Raw genomic sequence first — 27,901 nt, 5'->3', positions numbered from 1 at the left:
CACAGCGATCGAAACTCCAAACCTCCCAGGACTTTGAAACAAGCGTGAAGAAAAAAAACAACCCGCCGGCCTGCAGAAGCAGCTCTAGGCGAGTCTGCATCAGATCGGCCTGATCTGAAAATACTTTCCTCTTTTGCAGAGGAGTTTTGCAGAAAGCGGCGCCACATCTGGGTCAACGCGGCGTCTTCAACAATGCTTTCTTTCTGCACTGCAGCCCACTCCCGCCCACCTCCTCCTGCAGCAAAGGTTTACTACAGGAGCTTTGGCTCTGCACCAACAAAAAGATTTCCAGAGCCTGAAAGAAACAGCAGACTGTTTAACAACCTGGACCCCCGACTGAGCCCCCACCGCTTCAAATTTACGACCGTTTGGAAGCCAGGATTGTACCGACATCAAGCTCTCAAACGCAAATCCACCTTTATTACTGAAGTGTGAAGGAAAAACTAACTGAAACATCAACGTTTTGATCCGTTAGAAAGAAAAAAATGAAGCAGCAGCCGATTCCTCAGACATCTGAGACCAGAATGCAGTTCTTTATTTGAACGTTTTCAGGAACCTTCAGTCCTGGACGTCGAAGTAGTCGATCGCCGGCTCCTCTTTGAGCATCTTGGACCAGGCGCTTCCGCCCGCCGCTCTGCAGGAACCAATGAGAAGATATTTACCACGGGAATGACGTCGGAGCGTCTTCCCCGACAAACACTGACCTGCTGCTCTGCTGTTTGATATGAGCGATGGGAGGGGGGGCCCTGGCTGCCGTCTCCCGCTCTATCACTGCAGTCAGACTGGAGTTTGGACAGGCCGACTTCCCTCTGCGGACAAGGAAAAGCCTCTCAGCCTCAATCATCGCTGTCATGCCAGAGGAGGTTCTTTCCTGACTGCGGGGTGCCGTACTTGTGGGCCGTGATGATCACGTTGCGTTTGGGCTCGCTGTCGTAGCTCGCGCTCTCCACACCATAAACCTCGGCCAGCTCGTGGATGATTTTCCGGTGTTCCCGGTTCATGGCGGGGAAGCAGTGGCTCCTCTTGGGCTGCTTTCCCTACAGATATCCGTCATGTTTCATAATCAGGATCAAAGTTTTTGTTGTTTTGAATCATCCACCAGTCTCTGTCTTTTACCTTTTTTAAAGCATTAAATGTAGATTTAACTTATTTGTTCTTAAAATGTTAATATTTACAAAAAACAGATAGAGTTCTTTGTCAATTATAATAGTTTAAATAAAGTTGCAAATCAGCCAACGTGACACGGAGGATGAGGGGGGGGGGGGGTTGAACTGGATCCAATTGATGCTAAAGAGGCAAACTAAAACTCAAATAAATTAGTTTTATTTCCTTTAGAGACCACAGAAACTGTCCAGAAAACACAACTGTAGACGTCTGTCTTCAGGCCACAGATGTCAGACGACATTTTCACGGAGTGGGCGTCGGCCTCTTCTGACTTTTAAGGTGCGATGGATAAATACAAAAAAAAATTATAAATAAAAAAAATAAAAAATTCGCCATTTAGCTTCATCTTTTCCAAATATAATCATAAACATGAACCCACTGTTTGAACAACTTTATTAGCAACATCCTAATAACATTAGACAGCCGGCTGCTGAATATTATTATGGTCTGTGGGGATAATAAATCCATATTTGGAATAAAAAAGTCGAAGGCTCGTCTTCCGTTTCCTCTGTGACTCGAAACTTTTCAACTACGTGTTTTTGTTAACTTTGCTAACTTGGGGGGGGGGGGTTAATTCAGCAGCTGCTTTAAAAAAGTAGCGGATAGATTTTTGACGTGACAGGCGTCAAAAACGAGTCGGATGTGGGGGACAGAATCCAGTAATTATCCTACAGAATCAGATTAGAAATAAAGTGGATAAATTGTGAGTTGTGTTCTTGTAGCGGCCTGCAGGGACCCACTGACGTTTACGTGCTGCCCTCCCACATCAAGACCTCAGTCTGGAGCAATTTAAGAAGAGCCCAAATGTTAAGATTCAGTTTTATTTGACAAATATAAATCAAATCAAACTTAATTTATAAAAACAATGTGCAGCTCAAAGCGCTTCAACATTTAAAACAAAAAACACACAATATTACAGTAAAAACCCAACCCACCCTTCCCTCCCCTGCGTTAAAACATACGACTGTAAGGGAAATCTGAGTAAATGTGTCATGAACAGAACCCAAAAGCAAAGCTTTTTAAATAATATTTAGGGAGAAAATGAAAGTAAAAAAGGCTTATTTAGATACTATAAAAGAATAAACTCACCTTATTAGCAAGCTCGACGAGACTCCTCATCTCCTCCTCGACTTCTGTGACGAACTTCAGGTCTTTCCTGGAGACAGACGGAGAAGATTTCAGTGAAGAGCAAAACCTCAAAACAAACTCATTTATAAAACGGATGAGCATTTTAGACCTGGCGTCTTCCTTGAGGCTGCTGCTGTACACGGAGGTGGAGCGGGTGTTAAAGGGGTCAGAGGTCGCGTCTATCTGTAGGGCTTCAGCCAAACGCCTGTTCCTCTCCAAAGTGGCGCACTCTTCGTCACAATCGAGCCTGGGAAGGATTCGTGAAAAGATTTGAGTCTGGATGAAACCCAGACAGAAGCCTTCAGAGGCAACAAGTATTTCAAAGGTGTTTAAAAAGTGGAATAAAAGCTTAAGCGTCGCTCTTCCTCCAGCTTCACCTGGTCTGCTTCGCCTCCTTCTTAGTGAGGAGGGGGCCCATGTCCATGGAGTCGCCGAGCTGCATGTCGGACAGTTTACTCGCCATGGCGATGGCTGCATACCTGCGGCGTGGAAACAGGAGCTCTGCACTGGAACATGTTGGTAGAAAATTAAAAATAAAATCTGACTGCTGCGACCGACCTCTGATAGGAAGTGGCCGCGTCGGCACACGCCACCGTATCCTTTCTTCGACCGCAGTCGCACTGTAGCGCCACCTGTGCATGAAAAAAATCTAGGTTTTTGTTCCTAGAAGTTCCTTCCAAGTCAAACCTCAAACACAGAAACGGCATTTTGACACAAGTAACAGAGTTTGAACTTCAGAGAATTCAGTTCAGCTGTACTCGGGCGGCGGCGCGTCGTACCTTGGCGGTGCAGGTGGTGCGTGGGCAGCTGCTGCCTTCATGGCAGGGAGCGGAGCACGGGTGGCCGCAGTCGGGACGCGGGAGCGCGCAGGGCTGCTGGCAGCAGCCGCCGTCCGGCAGGCACTCGCCGCGGTGGCAGAGCCGCTTGCAGCGGTGCATTTCACACGGCAGAGGCTTGTTGCACATCAGGCCGCAGGAGATGTCTTGCAGGTGACACGGGATGTTGCTGCGTTGCTGTTGGGTCGAAGGAAACGGTTTCAAGTTCTAACAGACAAAGGCGGGGACTCGTCGCGCGCGCTCGACACGTTACCTCGTGCTTTCCCATGCACCATTTCTGAGTTAGGTATGTGCAGGGGGGGCATTTGTCCTCACTGTGGCAGTTGTGGAACACTTAATCAGAGGAAAACAAGAATAAATAACTTTGCAGGGTTAAAAAATCCTGAAATCAGAAAATGATCATTAAATCTATAGATTGATTAGGGCTGTGGATTCTGGTAAAATTCATGAATGAACATCAACGGCTCACATATCAAACCATGATTTTCACTATTTAATATTTTATGTTTGAATGGCTGCTACATGTATGTCTCTTTACTGGATGTATGAAAATGGAAATACTTAGAAGATCAGAATCAACATAACAGATAAAAACACAAAGATCTGGAAAGAAAGAGATGATATTCATCACTTTCAATCATTTTCAGTTTTTCTGTAAACTTCAGCAGTAAACAAACCATAAACACCGCTGTTGTTTTGGATCATTTAACAAGAAACTGACAAGTTTAACAAGTGACTAAAGTTCCAGTTGATGAACGAAGAGACGACAGGAAATGAAGACGCAGCAACATCTCGATAGAAATAGATCAACTAGAAAACACTCAGTCGTTTATCTGAACTGGCAACATTGTTTCCAACATAAAAAATATATTTAAAAAAAACTCCAAAATATTGAGCAGCCAGATCAACATTTGACAAACGTGTTCCGGTGGCAGACGGTCACATGACGACAGGATATTTTCCTACTTTTTGAAAATTATATTTACTTATTTAAATTGTCAGCTAGATGTAAAGCAAATTATTTATTCAGAATTCAGTAAAATGAACTTGAGTCAAATTGTTTTTTCGTGGATAAAAAAAAGTCTTTGTAAAAGCTTCTCATTTCCAGACACTTTACTTTGAAAATTGATTTACTTCCTGTGACAGTAGCACATTGGGTTTGTTTAGTTTATGCACCTAAAATCCAACATTATTCTGTAAATGCCTGAATTGTATTTTTCCCTTAATACAGTATATTTATTAAAATCAAGAACTGACACTCCTTTAAAGCATGTGACTGCATTTTCTCACATTACTTTTTACAAACAATGGTTCTGTTTGAATGGCTGTTTCTGCAAATACCACTAAAATAAAAGCTTTAGAAAGAAACTGATTACTTTAGCTGCATCCTTTTACCTGGATGATTGCACTCGTGTCTTCTGGTACACGGGTTTTTGCACTCCGGCGGCTTCGTGCCGCAGGGGATGGGGGGGTACAGGACAGTCAGCCCGCAGTGACACGACAGTTCGTCAAAACCTGCACACCAAAACAAAGAGCTGTTACCGCATAATCTAAATAAAGGGGCACATTTAGACCTGGAACTGATTGGGTCTTCGGGAGAACTGACTGGACTGCCAGCAGGGTTCACAGTTTCCACGGTGACAGGGCTCCTGGCAGCGGTGGAGGCCACAGTTGAGCTTGTAGCCACAGATCAGGAGACATTTGTGCTCCACGTTCTGCAGGAAAGCACACAGGGACGTTAGCGAATGTGTGACCAGCCTTATTTCAGTCCAAAAGAACGTGTTTAAAGGATGACATACTTGAATAAACGTCACTCAGACAAAATGAGGGAAAAATGTTTACCATAGACATTTAAGCACAGAGGATTTGGCAAATATAAAATGAAAAAATGCTGGAGACTGAGAACATTTTATATAAATATATCAACATGTATATATAAAAAGGAACAAGTAACTTGTACACTTTCATGTATGGAGATTTTTCATTTAAAGAATGAATGATAAAAATTGTGTTTTTAACATGTCCTTGTGGCATTTTTCTGATGATGGAGGATAAATATAAAGAATATTAAGATTAAAATTGCACTTCTCAGTATTTTCTTACAATGTCTCTGCTCTATTCTTATGTTTTCACTTGCAGACACATAAATCCATGTTCGTCTTTGTTTTCCTCGTCTGAGCTAGCATCCGGCTCAAAACTGTACGCCTGGATGGCTCCAGTGTTGGGATTAAGGGGCTGTAGGCTAGCAGGGGAGCATGTAAACAGAGAACGGGGAGAGGAAGGGCGGTGGGGTTGCCGTGTGCGCCATTGGTCCTGCCCACAACTCAGCAGTCAATTTCTAACAAAGTACTGCCATTCTGGAGAAACTACACAGCTTTTTTGGACTTTAGCTGTTTTAAAAGTGGCTCGGAGTGGATCTGTACGACAAACATTTTCTCCCAACTGAGAGGAATTCTCACCACACAACAAAGCTCGCCACACTTGTGTCGGCCACACAAACGTTTCTTGTTGCAGCGTCTGTCACACGTGAAGATGAGCTCTTCTGAGGGAAAATTAAAAAAAAAGAGAACTCCAAAAAGTCAGGAATCCGTTGATGTGAGACGACTCATTGGATCCTAATGGTCTAAAATCTCACCTTCCTTTTGGATTAGAGAGCATGGAACGTCCTGAAAAAAAAAACACATTTATGATACTGATATTTGTGTCAAAAAGGAAGAAATTGCCACAATAGTTTCTTTGTTTACCTTTGTTTTGAAGCCACAGCGGCACCTGACCGTGGAGGTCAGGGAGCAGGGCCCACAGCTGCCCTCGTGACACAAATTCTGACACAAATGAATTGTGTCTGAAATGGAAAACGACAACAAATACAAAAGAAAAATGTTATTTAGTGAACAAACAGCAGAAAATCCTTGAAGTGAATTTGAGATCACAACTTTTACTGACTAATTTAAGTTTCTGTCTGAAAGAAAACACAGAGAACTTGTTGATTATTGAACGCTGACTTTTCTTCTTAAAAAGCTTAGGTTCTGACAGAATTTACATCCTTTCTGGACATCCAAAAGCCTAAACTCTGCTTTCATTGCTGGACATTCAGGCCACTTTATGAGAATGGTGCCTCAACAGGTACAAAGGTTTGAGCCTGGATGAGTTTGACAAAACATGATGAAGTAAAGCTTTGTCCCCTTTTGTACCGCTGGAGCCACAGGCCAGAGGTTTGTAGCAGGTCTTTCCACAGGACGGGATGGGATCGGAGCAGATTTTTCGCTCGGCGTAGCCCAGCTCCAGCAGTTTGGTCAGGGCGGTCTGTCCGCACGGACACGTCTTCACCAGCTTGGGCGAGCGTGGGCACGGCTGGCACGCCCCGGGATGGCAGACCTCCTGGCACTCGTGTGCGTCACAAGACAGCTTCCTAAACGGAGACCAGCGTGGGTTGAGCCCCGTGAGGGGGTCGGAATTTTCCAGATCGTTTGCGGAACTACTCACTTCCCACATGTGTTCCGACAGGAGTAATGTCCCGAACCAACAGATCCGTCTTTATCTGTGCCGCACGGGACTTCCCGTGTGGCGACACCGCAGTGGCAGACTGAACCCAAACAGGAAAAAAAAGGTTGATTTGAACATTTCAGACCTCATCTTCAGCAATGTGTGTAAAGTTCAGACTCACCCTGCTTGATCTGCCGTTGGCAGGGTTCACAAGGCCCAGCGTGGCACAGCTGCATGCACGTGTGCACGGCACAGTTGAGCAGAGCAGCACAGACTCTGTCACAGCGGAGAACAGCCGCCTGACCGCAGCGCATCGGCTGACTTCAGGAGGATCAACGACAAAAAGGAGATCAAAACCCCCAACAAAAGAACGGATGCAGAAAAACGATGAAGACGTCACTGAAAAGTACCTCGTTTTCCCACAGATGCAGGATTTGGTCACAAAGGCGGGACACTGAGGACAGGGTCCAGGGTGACACAAACTGGACAGAAACACAAATGTTACAAAAAACACTAAGTGTGTAGGTTCATTATTTAGACAAACGTTCTCACAAATTGCACATATATCTTTTAGAAGTCACTGACAGAACAGGTTTCCTTTAATAAAACAATAAACGAACTAAAAATTATATCTTTGCCAGTACAGAGCCAGTCCGATGAAAATGGCCTTTTTCTGGCATTTTCTGATGATGGATAAATGGATAAAATTAGGCTTAAAATTGCATTTCTTAGTATTTATTTATTCAAATTGTTTGAAAAAGAGCTCATTTAAATGTGCCGGGCGGGTCACAAGCTCAGTGCTAAAAGCTCACAAGAATGGGTGACGGGAATAAGGGTGCAGGGTTGTTCCATGCCAACAGTCAATCTCCTAGTTAACAACCCAGGTTATTTTTTTATGTTGGCTAAAAACGGCATAATCCTCATTAAAAGACCAATGAGATCGCTTCGACGGTAGCTCAAAAGATGGTCGGAGTGGGACGTAGTAACTACAGAATAAAGAATCACTGCCTCAGTCATTTCCTTGTGAAGGTTTTTTGTCTTGTTTTTTCTCAGCTCACATGTTACATGGATGGTTACAGTCGCCGCCCCTCCTCTTCCCACACATGTCCCCACAGCTGTGGGGAATCTCACTGCGACGCCACTCTGGGTTTGTCACTTTACCTGCCAAAACAACAACAAAATCACTTTCAATTGCTTTTCGCTCTGAGGCTCAGATGCTCAAACGAGCGTTTTTGAATAATGGGCTGCCAGAAGAGTTTTCATTTGCATAAATGAAACTAACACTCACCACAGAAGCAGGTGTAGGACGCAGGGCTTTTCAGTGCTACGTTCTGGCAGGCTGGACAGCGCCAGCCTTCAGTCGAATCTGAAAGCCATCAATTCCAACAAGCATTTTTAACCATGAAACAAAATGTTTTGCACTTAAAAAAGTGAAAAGAAATAAATGTTGACAGTTGACCCCGCAGACTAAGAGCACACATGGGTAACGGTCATACCGTCCGCCTGTGAGGCCGGGGATCGAGCCCATTTCTTGATACAGTTCAGGTGGAAGACGTGGAAGCAGCTCTGGCAGCTCCACACCGGGGCCATGACCCTGATGACGTCACAGCACACCATGCACTCGTAGTTCTCCTCTGTCAGCTGTTCAATCAGGCAGCCTGTGGAGGAACCAGAGCATCGGGGTCAGGAGACTCCAGCGGCTCAGACCAGCAGATTTTTTAAACCAATGAAAAACGTTCTCAAGAGTGGATCCACCCGGGCACAACTTTGATCGAATTTAAGACCAAACAACCACAAAAGCTGCAATCTCACCAGTCTGAGTCTCTTTGCTCTTTGGCACCTGCTCCCAGCTCTGCCGGCCTGGCTTGTGGCTTCGTTGGTTAAATCTTTTACCCCCTTTGGCCGGAGGAGGTGGACCCCTTGAATCCTGAGCAGGTCGGCTCTGATCGGAGTCGAGCCGAGCATTGGCCCCCCTCTCACGGCCATCTATTTCTTGACTTGGGGGTTTGGGGGGTTTGATTGGTCCTTGGCGCCGTTTAACTTCAACCTCTTTTTTCTGGGTCTCATGATAGTGACGTTTAGGGCCCGACTTGCTCTCCTGAGTCCTTTCAGTGGTTTCTCCTTTGGTGCCGTGCCTTTGATCAGCTGCTTTAAAATGATCGCCTCTCTCCCTCTGCTCTGCTCTCCTCTGCTCAACATTTCTGTTCTTTTTAAAATGAGAATCCCACTGTTCATAGCCTTTCTCCAAATTTCTGTTAACACCCCGCCTGTTGGATCCATCAGATCCATCCATAGGATGTGCACCAGACTGATGGCTACCTGCATACCTGCTGCCTGAACCATGCTGTCCAAACTCATGACCAGATCTTTGCCACCATGAACCAGAGGCATCCGGATTTCCATTCAAACCTCTGTCTCCTTCTCTCCTTCCTCGACCTCTGCCTCTCCTTTGAGCTGTATCCTCCCCTCGAAATGGAGGATTGTGGGCTTCAACATAATTAGAGTTATGTTCAAACCCTTCAAAAAAGTGTCCAAAGTGTTGGGATGTTTCTTCATAATTACAGCTCAGATTTCTACCATTGTTTCGAGGGCGGCCTCTTCTGGATCTTTGCTGGTGCGTTTTCTGAAGGGACGACCCATCTTGGTTGAAATTTTGTGGGTCTGCAAATCGAAAATATGACCATTTGAGCCCACAGCGATAACTGACTATATATATCAAAGCCTAAAATGTATTTAAAAAAATTAAAATACTGTTGTGGATTTATGAAATTTATGAATGTCGTCCTTTTTTTGTTTTCTGTCCCTCAATTTTTCTATAACTATATATACTGTATCTCTCACAATCTTTCATCCAGTTTGGAGCATAAAGAAAAACAAATTTCAATAAAAGCAACAAAAAAAACAAAACAAAAAAAGAGGTTTTATACTGACATGCGTGTTGAGTTTTTTATGAATACACTGCATAAGCTCGGCTGTAACCGTAAAATCTGTCCATTTGCTAAGATACTGGATAGAAGGACTTCTTTGTAACAATATGACTTTTAATGATGTTTACAATAAATACTACATTTCATGCAAAAAAAAAAAAAGAATTCTTTTTTATTTTTTTAAATACACTAATTTTCCCCTAAACATAAATATATCCAAGTAATAGTATAAAGTATGCCATCACTGTAGAGTACTTTTACTTTTGTAAAAGTTAATCAGGAAAACTAACGGATTCGGATGAATCCTCAACCCAGAATGGAAACGTTGTTGTTTTAAATAAAGATTTGGAACATTGAATATCAAAACAAATAAACCAGAATCAGACACTAACGTGTGAAAAACCTGGTTAACAAAAGTTTAAAGTCCCTAAATATAAAGCTAAAGGAGTGACATGTTCTTTAGCTCCTGTCACAGGTCAACAGAATAATGTTCTAAGTTCACATGATGATGTTACGTAACTTTGTCTCTGGTTGACAGACGTATAAATTATAAAACCAGAAAAATCACCAACAAATGATCTAGTCCACGAACTAGTAAACTTTGTTGTTAGCTAATATTAGCCGGTTAGCACAACTAGCTCAAAAGCTAAAACAAAATTACATATAGACCCTTATTTAAAGTTAACTTAATTCTATGAACGGTTTAAGACAGCTGTAAGATATCTGGAAATGATTTTATGGCTGGTCGCTCACCTGAGGAGCCCTCAGCCATTCAGGCTCTTGCTACTTCTTCTTCTTTCTTTCGCTTGGCGACAGCAGGCTGTTTTAAAAAGAGATGACAAGTTTAGCGAAAGAGTTAATATATTTATCACAGTTTTAATCTGTGCTATGACTAATAAGGTAGTTAGAAAACCTCTTTACTATGAGTAATAATTTACTCATGAAGTGAGCTCACCTGCCACCGATTTGTAGCTAAACGCTAGCTAACGCCGTACGGTTTTTTACCCAGACCGGAACTTCCGGTTTGTATTTTTAAAATAAAACTCCCATTCGAGGTTTTAAGAACAAAATATGAAATAACATTTTTTTTAAAACATATTTGTATGAAAAAAGGTTCATATACATATTTTTTAACATGTAAAAATAAAAGGGTAAAAATAAATAGAAGCGAAGGAGGAGTGAATGACGATGTCACCAGCAGGTATTTAACACCGTATTACATGTTGTTAACTCCTTTCAAAGTAAAAGCAAATAAAAAATATCATTTGAGATTTTGTTTTATCTTCTACCACGTTATTTGAGCTTAGTTCAATGCCAAAAATAAATGTTGACAATTTATAACCTTAGGCCAATTAACATCTACAGTTCTAAACCTTATAAAAATGTTTTTTTATAATGCAAAAATCTTTGCTCGAATTTGACATTTTTTACTCAAGTTATTAGCATAACTACCTTAAAAATGAACAGTCAACTTTTACTTACACTGAATCCCAATGGGACTGGAGCAACAATCACTTTTAAAGAAAGCCTGTCACATTTCAGCCAGCGTAGGGAAAGTATTTTTTCACACAATATTCCAACTGATATTCAGTTCTCAAATCACAATTCAGTTCGCAATTTGATCACGCAATGCGAAAATGCATTTTTCCAAATTGCAAGCCTGATTTTCGTATTGAAATGTCAACTGTAAAATGCCTTTTCAAACTGCATGATCAAATTACAAACTGAATTGTGATTTGAGAACTGAATATCAGTTTGAATTATGTCTTGACCTCTAAATCTGGTAATGAGCATCTTTTCAGGACAAAAAGAGGGGCCTTCAAGAGGAATATTTTCGACATTATATCACACTTTAGAAGTTCCAGAGATAAAACCTTCCAAATAAAACAAAAAAATTCCCAATTAACATATAAATGTGGGATTTATTACATACTTTGTGAACTGTTAAGTATTCAGCTTTTCCTGTTTTTGCCAAAAAGTTGAAAACCAATCTCCACAAGGTGGCGCTCCATGGTTACAGTTTTTGGAGAGCAAAGAGAGAAGATGACTTTCCTGATGATGTAGAGGGATTGGGGGAGACTGCAACATCCTCTGTATGTGTCTGTTTGTGCAGCATCCTTCTCCATGTATCTAAGGAGGTGGCAGTTCGTAAAGAAAAGTGAACAGTGACTTTAATAAAAGTTTTAAAGTTGAGTAAAAAAAGTAAATCTTTAAAGTAAGTAAATCTTTGTTTATAGAGCACTTTTTTCACTTTACAATGTTAAAACAATATAAAATAAGAAAATGAACACAGAATGGCACAGAAGGTCTTAAACAGGTAAAACCCAATAAAACACACCCAGGCATATAAGCCAATGAACGTGCAGAAGTGTAGGGAGTCAAGAGGTTAGAAATATAGTTCGGAGTATCTCCGTGTAAGGCTCTAAAAACTACATTTAAAATCCTAAACTCTATTTTAAATTCAGTGGGAAGCCAATGAAGCGATAAAAGCAGAGGGGTGGCATGAGTGCGCCTATTGGTTTCAGTTAAAAGAATTGAAGCAGAATTTTTGGACCAATTGGAGATGTTTAAGGGCTTTTCTGTTAAAACAAGTAAAAGGAGAAATACATTAAACGAGAACAGATAAAAGCATGGATGATCAACTCAAGATCAGACAAGGATAACATTGTTTTCAGCCATGTTTCTCAGGTGATTAAAACAGTTTTTAACTAGGAGCTTTGAATGAGAGTCTATTGTCAAAACAAGACTTCCAAGGTTTTAGAAGTAAATGGTTGTCACTTAACCACACTTTAATGCTGGCCAAGCAGTCATGATAAATATTTTTGTAATTATTTTCATCAAATGAGCAATAAAGCTGAAAGTCATCAGAATATTGATGACAAGAAATGTGGGAACATTTGCAGATCTCCCACGGGGGATCATTAAAGAGAATGAATAAAATGGGTCTCAGAACAGAACCTTGGGGAACACCACTAGATATTGTTGTGTTCTAAGAATGACCTTGGTAAAGACCAATTTGACAACAGTGGAGGCCAAATGAGACCTGATAACATTATTTTATTTTATTTTTTGCTGAACACACTAAATGTAACATTAAAAAGGTTTGCTGGTCATACAACACAGCAATATTTTTACAAATCTAAAACAGACAGTTTGGGGTGAAAAAAAGGATATAATAACCAAGAAACAGAAAAATAAGGATCATCCAAAGAAAGACATGCTGGGGTAATAAATAGCAATTATTCTCAGGTCTTTATTAGAGTCGAGGAGTAGTTTTCATGTTTTTCTAGATAGATAGATAGATAGATAGATAGATAGATAGATAGATAGATAGATAGATAGATAGATAGATAGATAGATAGATAGATAGATAGATAGATAGATAGATAGATAGATAGATAGATAGATAGATAGATAGATAGATAGATAGATAGATAGATAGATAGATAGATAGATAGATGGATAGATAGATAGATAGATAGATAGATAGATAGATAGATAGATAGATAGATAGATAGATAGATAGATAGATAGATAGATACCTATTAATTGCGTTTTCTTACATTTATTCAACATTTTAAGCAGAAAACTTCTCTGCTGTTTTTTTGTGTAAAAATTTCATTGGTAAAAGTTCCTATGCTTGGATTTGTGTACATCTGAAAATTGTTTTTCTACAGTGAAAAAAACTTGGTATTAATACAATTTTCTATTTTATTAAATCATTAATATGCCTATGAGTCTAAATCCTATTAATTATGTATTTTGGCAGTTATATCCAAACCTGATCAAGACGTTGTTTACATGGTACAAAAGGCTGTTCAACTTTTTTTCTTTTGACATTTTGAGAACATCTAATCAAAGATCATGAAGCTGAATATTTGAAATATAAACAAGCAGGAAAGAGAACTAGGTTAAAGTGAAATTTAAATGGTTAATTTTACAAAAAGTCTACGAGACTTGAATCCTACCTGATCGTTTATTAAATGTTTTCTGGATCAAATGAATTCTATCAAAGCTGTAGGCCTATAGCGTTGTGCAAAATGATTAGACGGACATAAAAAGATCATTTTGATACGATTTTATTTTGGCACAATTACTAAGAAAATGCACAAATAGTGCGTCTGAATATTGTTGGTCTCAAACCAAAGCACAGAAATAAACCCTTTTATAACCGTTTGACGTCGTTCTGTTTCAGGCCTGAATCTAGCTGACCACTCTGCAACCTCTAAACCACGCATGCGCACACTTGCTCCTTGTGCTCGGCGAGGTGGGTGGGAGCAAATTGCGTCAGGACGTAAAGCTACAATAAACTCAAAGAAGCGGAAAATAAAAAATTCAAAATAAAAGATGACATTTAAAAGAAATGTTGATTTAAAGAACAATTTGTTTATTATTTCAAGTGTGATTGGCGAAGGCATACTATATTTTTGTGATTTTACTGCTAGGAACACGCTATCAAATCTGGCTAAAGCTGTATTCTCATAGAAAGTTTAAAAAATGTATTTCCAATGCGGATGAAAACCTAATAAAATGAAATAATAACCTATGCAACTCACCCTGTGTTGGAAAGCAAATAAAATCAAAGCCTAATTTATAGAACACTCTTTATACATTAATGTGCATCATAAGGTGCTTAACAGACACGAAAATGTAATAATGATTTTAATAATGATGATAAATCCATTGTAATTCCTTTACCTTTTCCCATACTAAACCTATAAAAAGGCAAAAAAAAAAATCAAGTCAATGCAACCTTTAAAACAAATAGGAACACATTTAACTCAATCAAGTGCGTATTGCATGCAGTACAGCAAGATTTTGTGTTAAACTATGATTCTTAATTATGTATTTAATTGTAAAATCTGTGCCATTGTTTTAAGAGTTTGAGTTATTGTTTTTTTTTAATTTAGCTTTTTTATTTCTGAGATGATTATTTGTTTTATATCCTAGAATCCATAAATGGGTGTGTTTATTTACTCTATTTACAGGGGCTCCTTATTTTTTGCAAAATAACAGTACAAATATTGTAGAAAATGTTTTGGTCATCGATTTGGTGACAAACAGTTTATTTGATGATAAAAGTGTCAGAGACTGGAAAGAATGAGGGGGGGGGGGGGAACGCGGGAGGAGATGCTTTTATGTTGAAAGTCCCACCGGAAGTCGCGCTTCTTCCTGTTAGCTTGACTTTGCGTCTGCTCGGCTTTGAGCGCGGCCGAGCAGGAGAGAGTGGCAGTGAATGTATCTGCGGCAGCATTTAGCCTCCATAACAAACAAGAAAAACAGCCCCCCCCCCACACACAAACTAGAACCGACAGAGACACGACCGAACCACCCCTGCTGCTGTTCCCGGCGAACCCGACTCACTCTGGACTATGATAGAACCCGAACTCCGGCTGCTAACGGTCCGCTGTTGTGACGACAAGAGGCGTATGGCACATCTGTAGAGCATAATGAGGGCACCCGCTATTCGTCGCCGTGCTTTTTCCTCCAAGTTGTAGCGAGACGCGAGGTGACACTATTTTTTTTTTAACTTTTTTTTTTTTAAATGCGTCGCTTTTAGAAATCCTCGCCAGGAAAACCGAGGAGCCCGTGGAAAACCAGCGAAATCCCTCCTCCCGTGGCCCCCGGAGAACAGTGAAGTCATTTGAGAAGAAGTCACCGGAGAAGAAGAAGAAGAAGACACGTCTGAATCATCCCGTTAGTCTCACCGTTTTGGAAGAAGAAGAAAAAAAACCCTTTTACTTTTTGACATTTTTTTTTCAAGCCTTACATGTTTTTGTCTTTCTGATCATTCAACACACCTACCCTCCGTGGGCATTTATCCCCCCCTCCCCCCGTGAAAAGGATGCCGGATCAAATCTCGGTGTCCGAGTTTCTCTCGGAAACGACAGAGGATTACAACTCCCCGACCACGTCCAGCTTCACCACCCGGCTGCAGAGCTGCAGGAACACCGTCAACGTGCTGGAGGAGGTAGGGCCAACAGCTCAGCCCCACAACGACAAGGGGGCATTACACAACAAAAACAACACACATTTCCCTGCATCTGCAGGTGAAGAAATAACCACACCTGTTGCCGTGGTTGTGCATATTATTTTTGTGTTGCACTCATGCAGGCTTGAAGGTTGCAGAGATCTCGCAGCTCTTTCTTGCCTGAATATGTGGAGTCATAATAGAAATGGCTTTGTTGGGAGAGTGCAGGGAACATAGAGGGATGTGCACTCAGGCCCTGCTCATGCACTATTACATAACTCCTGGGTATGTGTGTTAGGCACAGAAAGACCTCCTTTAGACTCCCAAGTTAGACAAAACCCTCAGATGGGATTGCAATCAGGTCAGGAAGGTGGGAAAGTGTTTTCCACCTCCCCGGAGGGTTCACCTTTTCCTGCTATGAAGCTCATTCATCTGCAGATTTGAATGTTGTGTCGTGTGAAGCAAAGGCGTTCAACCTTCCATTCATTTAAATAACTCCTCTAAATGTTGTGTAAACAGGATAATAAGGGGGTAAAGGCTCCCACCTGCATCCAAACAAATATTAAAACAGACGCACATCCATCATCCCTCCTGAATCCACGTTTTTGATTTCATAACGATGGACCAAAACAGAGCCGGAGCCGTGGTTACCCCCCTCAACGTGGAGCGCGCTCGGTGTCGGCTGACTGTAACGAGGAGATGGCTCGCATCATGAATCACCTCCCTGGCTCCGCGCCCTCGAGCCGAGAGGCTGCTGCAGCACAAACGAAAAACATCTGTTGGAGAGGGACGCCGCTGTGGATTTTTTTTGCAAGGATCACATGACGAGGAAGACTATAATGCTCAGTGTTACAAAAAACAAAGACAAGATCCGCCTAAAACAAAGCGTGAGAAAAATCCGACATTCAGACTGCAGTTCACACAATGGAGACATGAAGACAGGATTTTATTTTATTTTTTATTGTAGGGAATGACCTGCCTCAGTTGATTCCTGCTTGTGGAGACGCACTTACATCACACAGAAAACTGCAGCAGATGACGAAGGTCTTTGGTGCCACTTTGAAGTGGGTTCTGCTGAGAGCTCAGGACTCCAGCGTAAAGTCGTTTTTGTTCATTTACTTGTGTGTTGACAGAATAAATAATGCAAAGGTACAGCATGAATGTTTAATTCTGTAACTTGAGGGGAAGATGTGAGCCTGCAGGAGACTCGGCACTTCCCGTGGGCTTCGACTACGTCAGGAGAAGGGGTTTGGCAAAAGAGGCAGGCCACTGCAGCATTATGTGGTTTTCATTCACGGCAGCAAGTTAATTATTGATCTGTGCCCGTTAACGCCACAAAAGAATTCATAACCTGCCAGCTTTAGCCTCAGGAGGGTCAAAATGTTTACTTATGGAGTGTGCGAAACAAGAAACTTCAACGTCTGCTTCATACGTAGAGGATGGAAATGTGCTTTTTGCGTTGTGGGTGGCAGGCCGAAACAACAACCAGCTTCCTGCCTGTTTTTTGTCTTGTGTTTCCATTCTGTTGTCCCCTCTAGCAGCTTTTGTTGTGTTGTTGTTTGCACTGCGTTTCCCAGAAAGCACTTGGCACAAAAACGGTGTTTGCAGGCAGCTCTGATTGTTTTTATTAAATGCTTCTTTTTTGTCATGAACTGAAAGTTATCGCTAAAAATACCCAATTGTTAGCAGCTCCGATCATCTTATGATCTATTTTCAAAGGGCTTCCTGTGGTCTCTTAATTATGGTTGTGCTGTTGTTAGCCAAAACATAAAAAAAACCCTGTTTTTTTTTTTTGATAGGACATAGTTTCTGCAGAGCGGCAGTAGTTCATTAGAGATTCACCTCTAAATCGTTGGGGGAACTGTTGGTACAGAGTAAGCCTGTCCAATTTCCCATCATCCCCTTGTTTACATTCTTACAGCCCCTCCCCACCCCTTACCTTAAACATTAGCGCTGCCACAAAAATGGCGAGCGATATCAGAGGGATCCAGATGTACAAATTAGATCCAGATTCCAACTCAGACAAGGAAAACCAAGACGTTTATGGATCTATTTCTCTGCAAAAGCATCAGAATGGAGCGGAGCAGGGAACTCGTGGCCCCGCCCTGCGTATTTTCTACGTCACAAATATGATCTTTTTCAAAATAATTTTATTTTCTGCTCCTGATTCTTAATTATTTGTATAAAAAAAGACCCAGAAATGCGGTTTCAAGCTTAATTTTACACATATATGTTCTAAATCATGAGAAAAATGCCACAAGAACATGTTAAAACATCAAAAACACAACTTTCATCCTAATGGGTCCTTAACTTCTGCATTTGTAATCACTGTCCTGCCATAAAGTTGAAGGAAAATCATTTTTTTGATGTTAATGTTTAGTATTTAACTTGGTTAAAACATTATTACTCGTCTTTAAATGATAGGAAACAAAAACCAGAAAAATGCATGCATTTGTAAAAAAAAAAAAAATCATTTGCTTGTTTTGTTTACATTGTCAATTAAATGTGACGTTTTTTTCTTGTTCATCATCAGAATCGAATTCATCAAATTCAGTTACTTCAATAGTTTCAAGCCTTTCATTAAAACGTCACAGATAAGACGGTTTTTATTCAGCCAATAACTAAATTCCAGGACACAACATAAACGTTCTCCCGTGTTCTATCTGATAATATTAGCAGCGCCTACATGTAATTCCCTGAGGGACATGGATTGCCTGTCCCTTTACCCCCACAGATGGCACTTTGCATCGCTGGCTTTGGTTTCCAAAAACCACAGAAAGCCATACGAGCAGTTAAAGGAAACCCTCGCCGCTCTGACATTCCTTTGAGCGCGCCTCTCGCACCACATCACATGGGCCGTACCAGCAAAATGTTGACTTTTCCCCGTCGCTCACAGCAGAGCGGGTCCTACCAGGCGGAGACATTTAAAAAAAAATCTTTTCCTTTATGTCACATCTCGTTTTCTGTGTATTCAAACAGACATGCTTAGGATTGCGTCATCCTTTTTTAACAATTAGCATATTATCTCTTCTGCTCCAGTGTTGCATTTAGCTGCACCATAATAATGGTGGTGATGTGGCATGAAAAGTAGAAGTTAGAAAATCCAAATTCTCCCAAAAGAAGGCCTCTCTGTAAAGCTACAGAAAGACAAACGTCACTGATCTGTTCTGCACTAAACGCTGGTTTATCCAACAGTTACGGTTTACATGTGACTCTAAGTGTCATGGTTTGAGTTTGTTGTCTTGTTTTTCGTCCTTGTTCTGTCTTGTTTGTTTCTGTTTCCTGTTTTATTTTGAAAGGTTTCCTGTCCTGTCTTGTTTCTTGAGTTTTACTTCCTTTGGTCCCCATCTGCCCTGATCGTGTTCACTTGTGTCTTGTCTACCCTGTCTGTATTTAAGTCTTGTCTCTGCCTTCCTCCTGTGCTGGTCCATTACCTTTTGTCATGGTGTTTATGTCTCCATGTTTTTGCCACGCTCATGTTTCCATGTTTCATGCCACGCCAAGTAAGTTTTCGTTTTTGTTTTGTAATCCTGCTCTGCAGCGCTTTTTGTTATAATTAAACCCCTTGCCCTTGAACCACGTGCCTCCGCCTCTGCATCTGGGTCCTACCGGCTTTCGAGCCCTCCCGCATCGTGACACTAAGAAACCTTTTGTAAGAGCACCGATTGTTCCTAGCCGGTCCTGTAAACAAACTGTTGGTGTCAAATGCCTTGGGTTGGGTTGCAGCGCTAGTTGTTCGTCCCAACAATGGATTACGTGCTCATTTTTCCCACCAATCATTGTTCTGAAAGCTCAAAAACAGTGAAAGTCGTACACAGTTGTTTTTTTTTGCAGAAAGACACATGTTTTTTTCTTTGATGATTGACAGTTTTTTGACTATGAAACTCGCAATACCTTCAACTTACCTGAGCTAAACCCTCCAGTGGAAATGCCGCTTCTGATATTCAAAAGTGTAAATTCTAAAGTTTCCACCTAAAGTCATTTATTTGTGACGTTTAAAAGAAAGTTCTTGTCGATGTTCGGACAATAAGAGTTAGAGAAGGTAGACTGTTGGACCAGCTGAGGGGCAAAACCTTCACCTCCTTAATCTGGAGGTAACTGGAGCCGATTTACTTCACAGTGTAGCCACTAGATGGCTTCTTAAACATTCAGGTTGTTTTATACTCATATTTAAACTTTGTAACCCTTGTGCTATCCTAGGCACTTTAACGTTGGGAGTTGGGTCATCTAGACCCACTAGACAGTGCTCTGAACCTTTTTTCTTCAATGATTTGTGATCTTCACTGGTGTCCATGGATTACATGAAATCTTTCCACCTTTATCCACCTTTGTCATGGTAGGAAGAACACGTCAATGTGAGGGTGGGGTCATCTAAGATAGCACAAGGGTTAAATGGATCCCTTCTAACAACTAACTGATAATTTTACAAACGTGTCGTCTAAAAATGGCTTCATAAAGATCCAACACAACCCAACCAGCTGCATCACAGACCTTCTCCCCATCCTTCTTGTATCCAGTCTGTTCAAGTCAACTGGCTGTTCATTTTAGGAAATAAACGTTCCCTAATCTTACTCGATAAACTCTCTAGTCAAGCCTTCTTTAAATGTATTCTTCACTGCTTGCTTTTGCTGCTCTGTTACTACAATAATCTACCCTCTGATTGTCCCCCCCCGATTAATAATCTGTGTTTTTCTTTTAAATCTTCCAATGACTGAATCACAGAAGTAGAAAGCCTTCAGAAATTCCTCGCCTTTTATGGATCGTTTTAAAAGTATTTTAAATGGACCTTAACCGGGGTTGGATAATAGGCGATAATAGGGCTGTATTGATTGTGTTTTCTGCACTAAAAGACCACAGTTTGTCGAAATAAAACAGGAAATGCTTTCCATGTTGCAACACTTTTTGGGTCCACACGTTGATTTGGCAAAAAAACAGCTGTGAATGAACAACAGAGCTGTGCTTGTTTACAATAAAATGTCCACGGGGTGCCTTCAGACAAAATCTGCTGTTTAGGTCCTTCAGATCAGAAGAGAAACCAAAAACCAAACATTTATGCTAACGGTCTGAAGATCCCAGCAGCCCCTGGGGGCACATCCTGGTTGACACGCTGTCATGTGAGGCTTCAGCCCCGCCACATGTGACGTCCAGTCCACCAGAAGGGAGTTTGCTGCAACAATGGCAGCACAGATCACAGATAATTCCTGCTTTCTTCTCTTGGGTTTGGTCAGCTTCAGAGAGAGTTGGCGGCTTTCATTGACCGTCTGGGGACGGCACAGACTGCACATGTGATAACCAGACATGTTGCATTGACCGTCTGTTGCAGAAGCCATCAACGCTTCATGGAAAATAGAAAACGAGATAATTTTCCACCAAATATAGATGGTTTTGGATCTTCTCATTTGACCTGGACCGCCATTTGGATCTGTCAAACTGCTTCTAATTTTCCCCCATAAGGAAGGAGGCTTAAACGGGTAAATAATTCAAAAGGACAGGATGTGTATTTTCTTTTTTTTAATTTCCTTCTTGGCTTTGAGTTCTGGTTATTTAAGGTCCCATTCTGTAACATCTTCCAATGAGAAACACATCTGTGTCACGTTCAATTATAGAGGGAGTTTTTCATCTCTCCCTCACAACTCAGTAAATGACTGAGGACTGTAAAGGCCTGTTCACACCGGGACGAATTTCGCCGGCGATTTTCGCCGACGTTTAACGCCTCGTGACTAAACAAAGGGCACCAATGTGAGTGTGCACACCGACGCGAAAAAACGCCACGCGCCAAAGCGTCAAAAAAAAAAAACGCCTCGGGTTCGTTTTTTTTTTCGACGCGTCGCGTCGAAATCTATTCGACCAATGAGAATGGCGCTTTTGCACACGTGTCTGGAGCTTCTGAAGTTACAGTAAAACACAACTTGGGGGCGCTCAAACACAAAACTGCCTTGCTGAGCACACATACCAGCGAAGAAGATAGACGCCAAGTAGCGTCTACACTGCCGCGAAGAAATAATGACGGACATTCTTAAATATCCCCTTACCAAGTACCAGTTGGAGCTACTGATGCTTGAAATATTCATGTTTTCTTTGTATGATTCTGACAAGCGCGTAAATACTTGCTCTCTTCTTCTGAGTGAAAAGCGACTTTAAGAAGCGTAAAGTTGCGCAGCGCCACCTTGTGTACAGGAGTATTTCTGTTTACATTAAGCGCCATCTAATGTCAGGGAATGAAATTGCATGTTCGCTCGGCTCATCGTCAGCGAAAATCGCCTGGGTGTGAACACAAAAGACGTGGCGAAAAACGCTGGCGAATAACGCCTGGCGAATATTCGTCCCGGTGTGTACGGGCCTTAAGTCCGTCTTTACTCCATCTTTAGTCCATCTACATTATAAAGATTTTTTAAGTAAATAAATTCCTTATGTCACTTTGAGGCTCCCCATCTAAGTCTTTTGTAACGGAACTTTCTATGAACGTTGCTGATTTGAGATAAAAAAAAACTAAAAAGGTAGAAGTATTAAAAACAAAACAAGGATAATTCATGTGGTGACAAATAATTAATTCACGTGTGTGATCAAACCCAACTTTCTAAAAAAAAAGACACAAGCATTTAGGACCCAATAAGCCTGTCCATCCATCCACTCGTCCATACGTTTGTCCACGCATCCATCAGCCCCAGCCCCCTTATTTTGTTTATTAAATTTATTAAACGATTCAGACAGCGGAATTGTTTATACATTTTATAAAGTTGGACCATTTTACGTGAAATGTGAACCCCCTAAAGGTTATTTAGTGAACTAACTTGGCTCCATTATGCCTTTATTTTGAAAGTCTTACTTTAAGTCTTTACTTTTGCTATCATATTTGTAAATTTAAAAAATGTTTAATTAAATTATTTTAAAAAATTAAATCAAATATTAAAATTAAATCAATCAAATGGTTCACAAAGAAATGTTTAAAATCTCAACATATTTTAAAAATAATTTTGCAATTGAAGCCAGGTTTGCCACAATGCACCTTCTTGCATTTTCTTGGTACATTTACCCAAACATGTCTTTTTGTATATTTTAGATACTGAAGGAGATTCAAGGAGATGTATTAAACATTTTTAAACATATACCAGTTTATTAAACTATTTCTTTTAAAACACAAAACCCTTCAGATACTTGTAATCTCTATTTTATAGTTGTTTAGTTTTGGAAATTGATTGCAAGGATACAGAATTTGACGTTAAAAAATTGAGGAAATCTGCATTTTGGGGGATCTTCCTAACTGATAGCCCTGCACAATATACAGCAAATTTATCATTAAATGTGCTAAAACAATCTTATGGCAGCTTGAAGTCTTTAAAAAATATCGTGCAGCCCTACTTTCTGTGTACTTTGAATTTTTACAATGACGTCACAAGAAATTCCCGCCGCGTTTGGACCAGTCGTTCCATGCACACCCTAAACATTGACCATAAACGTGGCTGAAAGACGCTTTGGTTTGCTGACTATTTTTACCAACATTTGAAAAAAAAAGGGCCCTTCAATGCACAGATATCTTGTGTAGCTTTATAGGAAATTTCCTCAACGTGTTCATTCCTGCAGCTGTAATTTAAAGATCTGTGTGACGTGTAATCCAAGAATGACTCAGTAATGCAGAATGACTGTGCAATAAAAGGACATCCAGACAAAGCACAGCGTTCCTCTTTCTGTAAACCCTCAAAAGCTTCAATCATGTGTTTGTCGGTCACAGCAGGAGGGAAGTCGTCGTTGCGTCGCTTGTCGGTTGGCTTATGCGACGCCTCAGACTGAAATCTAATCATCGTTTTGTGGGCCGCAGCTGTGACCCACCTTCATCCTGCAGCTGCACCGCATATATCACGGCGAGCGGATAGCTGGCAGCGGATTAGCCGCGGACCGCTCCGCTTTGGCATTCTGATCCTCTGCTGTTCCTCAGCTTTAGCAGAGGAGGGGTGGGTCGGTGATCACATCTGTCCGCAGCTGGATGAATGGACTGGAAGCTCCCTTCCATCAATAACCCTCCAACGTTTGCTCAAAATATAAGCAAAACGTGAAAGTTGACTCTGTGTTTGAGGGTTTTAGCCCAGGAGGTTTTGGGTTATGCTAATGAGGCTGCAAAATGTACTTTAACGTGTAATAATCTCTGCTGCAGCATTAGATAGCCCTAACAGAATATGTTTCTTGTTTTGTCGTTAACTTGTGAATGGAAACTTCACAAACCTAGATAGATGAATGCTTATCTTTAACAGCATCATCATGCTGTGAAAACTGCTGTAGATTGCTCGCCGTATGAGTTTCTGACACGCATTTCAACACTGAAGCGGACAAAAGGACAGAGAAAAGATGGAGGGCGTGTGTTCGTATGTCAGCTGGTGCACACACAGAGCGAAGCTGAAAGTATCCAGAGGCTGTGCTGCTGTCTGAGTGCATACTTCGTCATTATTTGTGCTGCTGTGAATAAAACCGCGTTTGGAATAGAAATGACGCACTTCACCCAAAGCAGCTTTTGTTAGTCTTGGGTTTATTTGAACCCCGTTACAAAACACTATTACACCACAAATCGAGACATCTTTGTATGTATTCATAGTGCACACATGGATGGTGCATATCTTATATTTTCCTAATTTTGCAAAGCTTTTGTTCAAAGATGAGAAAACTACAGTTTTACTTGGACCATAACATGGTCTGATTACACTAACCAAAGTGCTTGGAGTTGGCAAAAGGCAGGCGATTGGTCAAAGGGGTTGATGGGAAGTTTTTATTATTTTCTATTAAACTCATGGGCTATGTCCTAAATCCCTTCCTACTCTCTAACAACTAAAAAACTATCAAGTGCAGGGCTATCTAGTGTTCTGGAGTTTTGAAAGCAATTCGGACACTTTGCTCACTATTTTTTTCTTGTTTTGGACGTCAAATATGACGTCACGGATCTAACTAAGTAAAAACCTATGAAATACAAGCATTTTAAGAAGACATCATTGTGTTCTGATGATGAAAACGTGATGGTTTATGTAAAAATAAACGGAAATACATTTTTTTTCCAAAAACTATTCAAATGCGTTGACTTCGGGGACATTTCTAGGGGACTCGATTTTGGAATTGTAGCATAGAAAAGCTAAAAAAAAATGGCTAACGCACTACATAGTGAGTAGTGACGGAATTCATAACCTGTGTAAGAACCCTGGCCTGAGTGACTCCTCCCCCCTGGCGGTCCAAACAGGAAGTACCTGCTGGCTGAGAGAAGCCAAAATCCCATAGACTTGTATAGAGAAATAAGCAGCTGTTACTCAGTCATTGTATTGGTCAGAATAACCATTATTTTCCTACACATTTTTTTATAACCTGTTCTTGATTATCCTTCATTTTTCTATCATAATTTTTCTGTGGTGCAATTTATTCAAGTCATAAACGACCAATAAAAGCATGTCCTCTCACATCCGATATTCAAAATATTTGACTGACGGATTCTCCTGAGCCTGCTTTCAAGTGGAAGGGCTGTGGCCTTTCAACAAACTCACTCCTGATTGGCGAGAGTGGTTGCCATAGAAACCTTCAATCAGACAGACTCTGACCAATCGTTCCCTACTCACGTCGTAAAATACGACAAAAAAGTCGACCATTATTCACATTAACATTTTTCAGTTGTAACACATAAACAACAAAGCAGTACTCTTTTTCAGTCCATTGTGAGGAAGCACAGTATGTATTATTACTACCTATTAATACTTAGTATGTATATTACTCTGCCAGGCTCCTAAACAAGCCGTTAAGTGGTGCGGCTTTGCAGTTTACCAGTCATACTTAAAACCATTTGAACAGATTCTAAAGCATTGTGGATCACAGAAAATCGGTTTGAGTTCAGAAAGCACGACCACAATTCATCTATTGGACTGTCGATATTTGAGAAAATATAAGGATTTTAAGTGTACTTTATGGTAAAAGAAACACAGTAATCTAGTATCTCTCTGTTAAAAACAAGTTAGAAACAGGGAATTTTTGCCCAATTCTATTCTCTGTGTGTGAAAGTTTGTTGAGTAAGGAACTCAAAAATATTTTTGTTTTTGCAAAGAACCTTTTCTGGAAAATACATTGCTATTTGTGAGCAAATACTACATGAATGTCTTCCTTTGAATTAGAATCCATAAAGAAGAGTTATTTTTTTATTCTGTGGCACTGGTCAGACATATAGTTAAAGGCCATGTCACACAGCCACTAAATACATTTTGCCCATATTGCACGGATGACAATTAACCACACGTGAATATACATGGAAAAAGTGAGAAAGGTTGTGGTCTTTACGTGAAATTTTCCAGATGTATCACATATGAACCATAGTAAAACCACAGAAGAAGTACAACCAAACTACGCAAAAAAACACAAATCAACGTAGAACATTAAAACGTGTGTGATTATTGCCCTGTTTACATGGAATTCATTAGTGATTTGTGCGTCAATTACGTAATTTGAACGTGATGTGTGCGTGAGATACATGATATAAAAGTTATGCATCAGTGGTACATGGGTGAAAAGTCTGTTAGACATGCGTGGAACGGTCGTGGAAAGGCCGAAATTGCATTGGTGGAAAATGCTCCAAATGTACGTAGGGGCCGTATGACACGCCCTTTAGGTTCTACAGAGGTTTACTGCAGCTTTTTCTTTTTCTGGATATACCTTCAGGGGTCGCCACAGCAAACCATTCTACTCCATCTAAAGACGTTAACGCCTCCCTGCTGTATCTTTTGGAGCCAACCAGCCCTGGTCCTCCAAATCTAACACCCAGTTTGCATTCCTGTGCACTTCCTTCTGCTGATTACCTGGATCAGGTGATTCCAGACCAGAGTCCTCCCCATAGAATCAAAATGTCCATTTTGAGCCCTCGTCTATCTACCTAAAACCCAACATTCTACCTTTACTTCATCACTCGCCCTTTTAGCCTCCAACATCCACCTTGTTGTAGTCTCCAGTCGATTTTGTTCCACCTGTGGATTTATTTGCATCACCTAAAGTCCGCATTGTCAAGACATGAAAAAGGCAAAGCAGAAATCAGATATCTCAGGAGCGATTAAAGAGTTAAACAAATTTGCTGAAGCTGAACTACAGTACAGACCAAAATTTGGACAGACTTCCCTATTCATTCGAATGAGAAGACGTGTCCAAACTTTTGGTCTGTACTGTGCATGTTCATTTTAGGCATGGTGCTGCCAAGCTCATGCAGCAAAAAAGGTTAAACCCATGTAGTAAGTTTTCAAACCCCTGTGAGGAGAATGACTGAGCTGTTCTAAAACTTCTACTTGGTTGTCAACAATGTTCCAAGACATGAATTTGGCTAAAAGTGATACGGCCCCTCCTGCAAACGCCTCGCACTTTGGGTGACCTTCACTCTGCAAGTCATGGCTGCTTGTGTGGCATTTTATTTTTAGAATGTAGCCAAGGTTGTCTTTTTGGGTGTTCAGCAATCAAACACAGTCGACTGACTGTCGACCAAGAGGAGGTCCAGACACTCAGTGACTCTGACAAGTCAGAACACAGTTCAGGCAGCCCATTCATACAAATCCTCTCTCCCATCAAACTGTTCACATTTCAGAGCTAAAATAGACCTGAATTATTTGGGATCTTCCTGATCTTCCTGTTCTTGCTTCCCAGTTGTTTTCCTGAAGGTTTGAGCCGGGAGACAGAGCTGTCCTGTGATGGTCGTCTCTCCTGACGAGGCTTTTTTGGGTAGACATGGCTTCGCACTCTATATTGGTCAAACAACTGAAAGAGGCTTTGAATTTTTTTTTTCGTGAATTCCCCTAACATGCCATGTCGGCAACTGCCAGACTACAAATCAGAGTGAAGAGCGCATGGATGGCAGTTGTGTAAAGTCCCAGCAGCGGTGCGGTTTTCTTGTGCTCAATGTGTCCAGTTGTTGTGGTGTCGGGGAATCCAAGCGGATCTGTGGGAGTGGATGCACCTGTGGTTTTTCAATGGTCTTAGTCTCGCCCAGCAGAGTCCCATAAAGTGTGAAACTGGAGACTTTTCTGCAAAAAAACTCAAGGAATGCTGTTAAAGTCGATGCAGAATCCAATGCTTGTGACTTTGCCCAGGGACTCACGTTTCAGCATTGGGACGCTGGAGGTTACAAAAGCATCGCATTCAGCTGAAGCATTTGAGACAGCACATGCTCTAGTTATGGTGCCTCACAGATTTGCATTTGTGGCTATAGCTGGTAGAAAAGAGAATTCATGGATTTATGAACGAATAAGTTATCGGATATTTTCTTTCATTATTGCTTTTGAAAACCCTGTAACTCTTGTGCTATCCTAGGCACTTTAACATTGGGAGTTGGGTCATCTAGACCCACTAGACAGTGCGCTGAACCTTTTTTCTTCAATGATTTGTGATTTTCACTGGTG

The 27,901-nt window shown here is 41.0% G+C and overlaps 2 protein-coding genes across 11 annotated transcripts in view; one reads left to right on the top strand and one right to left on the bottom strand.

Moving 5' to 3' along the window:
- Positions 1 to 501: 501 nt before the first annotated feature.
- On the bottom strand, positions 502 to 10,567 carry nfx1 (nuclear transcription factor, X-box binding 1). Of its 5 annotated transcripts, none has more exons than XM_023950313.2 (24): positions 10,494 to 10,567; positions 10,292 to 10,343; positions 8,424 to 9,272; positions 8,108 to 8,269; positions 7,900 to 7,977; positions 7,670 to 7,772; positions 7,022 to 7,093; positions 6,793 to 6,932; positions 6,612 to 6,711; positions 6,320 to 6,537; positions 5,873 to 5,970; positions 5,764 to 5,794; positions 5,588 to 5,670; positions 4,735 to 4,843; positions 4,524 to 4,643; positions 3,382 to 3,461; positions 3,072 to 3,305; positions 2,851 to 2,924; positions 2,670 to 2,771; positions 2,402 to 2,539; positions 2,254 to 2,320; positions 892 to 1,037; positions 705 to 809; positions 502 to 634 (listed from the first exon to the last, which is right to left on the bottom strand). In XM_023950313.2, exons 2-24 carry the CDS (start codon positions 10,308 to 10,310, stop codon positions 559 to 561), a joined length of 3,204 nt encoding a protein of 1,067 aa, XP_023806081.1. In that variant the 5' UTR covers positions 10,311 to 10,343; positions 10,494 to 10,567; the 3' UTR covers positions 502 to 558. The 5 variants fall into 5 exon arrangements, with proteins under 5 accessions (XP_023806081.1, XP_023806079.1, XP_023806082.1 ...); XM_023950311.2 differs by having other exon boundaries at positions 10,292 to 10,358; positions 10,494 to 10,561; XM_023950314.2 differs by having other exon boundaries at positions 5,588 to 5,667; positions 10,292 to 10,358; positions 10,494 to 10,561.
- Positions 10,568 to 14,702: 4,135 nt separating this feature from the next.
- The window catches only part of asap1b (ArfGAP with SH3 domain, ankyrin repeat and PH domain 1b), a 74,454-nt gene continuing 61,255 nt past the window's right edge, over positions 14,703 to 27,901 (top strand). For 3 of the 6 annotated variants that reach the window (XM_023950203.2, XM_023950200.2, XM_078938417.1), the window contains exon 1: positions 14,703 to 15,509. In XM_023950203.2, coding sequence (XP_023805971.1) covers positions 15,384 to 15,509 — 126 coding nt within the window. In that variant the 5' untranslated portion in view covers positions 14,703 to 15,383. The remainder of the gene's footprint in view (positions 15,510 to 27,901) is intronic. The other 3 variants (XM_023950202.2, XM_023950199.2, XM_023950201.2) reach the window with 1 other exon arrangement.

Source organism: Oryzias latipes, chromosome 20 (genome assembly GCF_053564925.1).
Source record: "Oryzias latipes strain Hd-rR chromosome 20, Olatipes_Hd-rR_3.1".
Lineage (NCBI taxonomy): Eukaryota > Metazoa > Chordata > Actinopteri > Beloniformes > Adrianichthyidae > Oryzias > Oryzias latipes.
The sequence above is the reverse complement of the archived record's forward strand: the minus strand, read 5'-3'. Positions and strand labels throughout refer to the sequence as shown.

What these genes read in the sequence shown, in the direction of transcription:
- nfx1 (XM_023950313.2), bottom strand. An exon ending in GAGCAAAGAGACTCAGACTG is followed by an intron (nt 8,270 to 8,423) that starts GTGAGATTGCAG and finishes GTTCCTCCACAG; the next exon opens with GCTGCCTGATTGAACAGCTG. An exon ending in GCTGTGGCTTCAAAACAAAG is followed by an intron (nt 5,795 to 5,872) that starts GTAAACAAAGAA and finishes TTTTTTTTTCAG; the next exon opens with GACGTTCCATGCTCTCTAAT.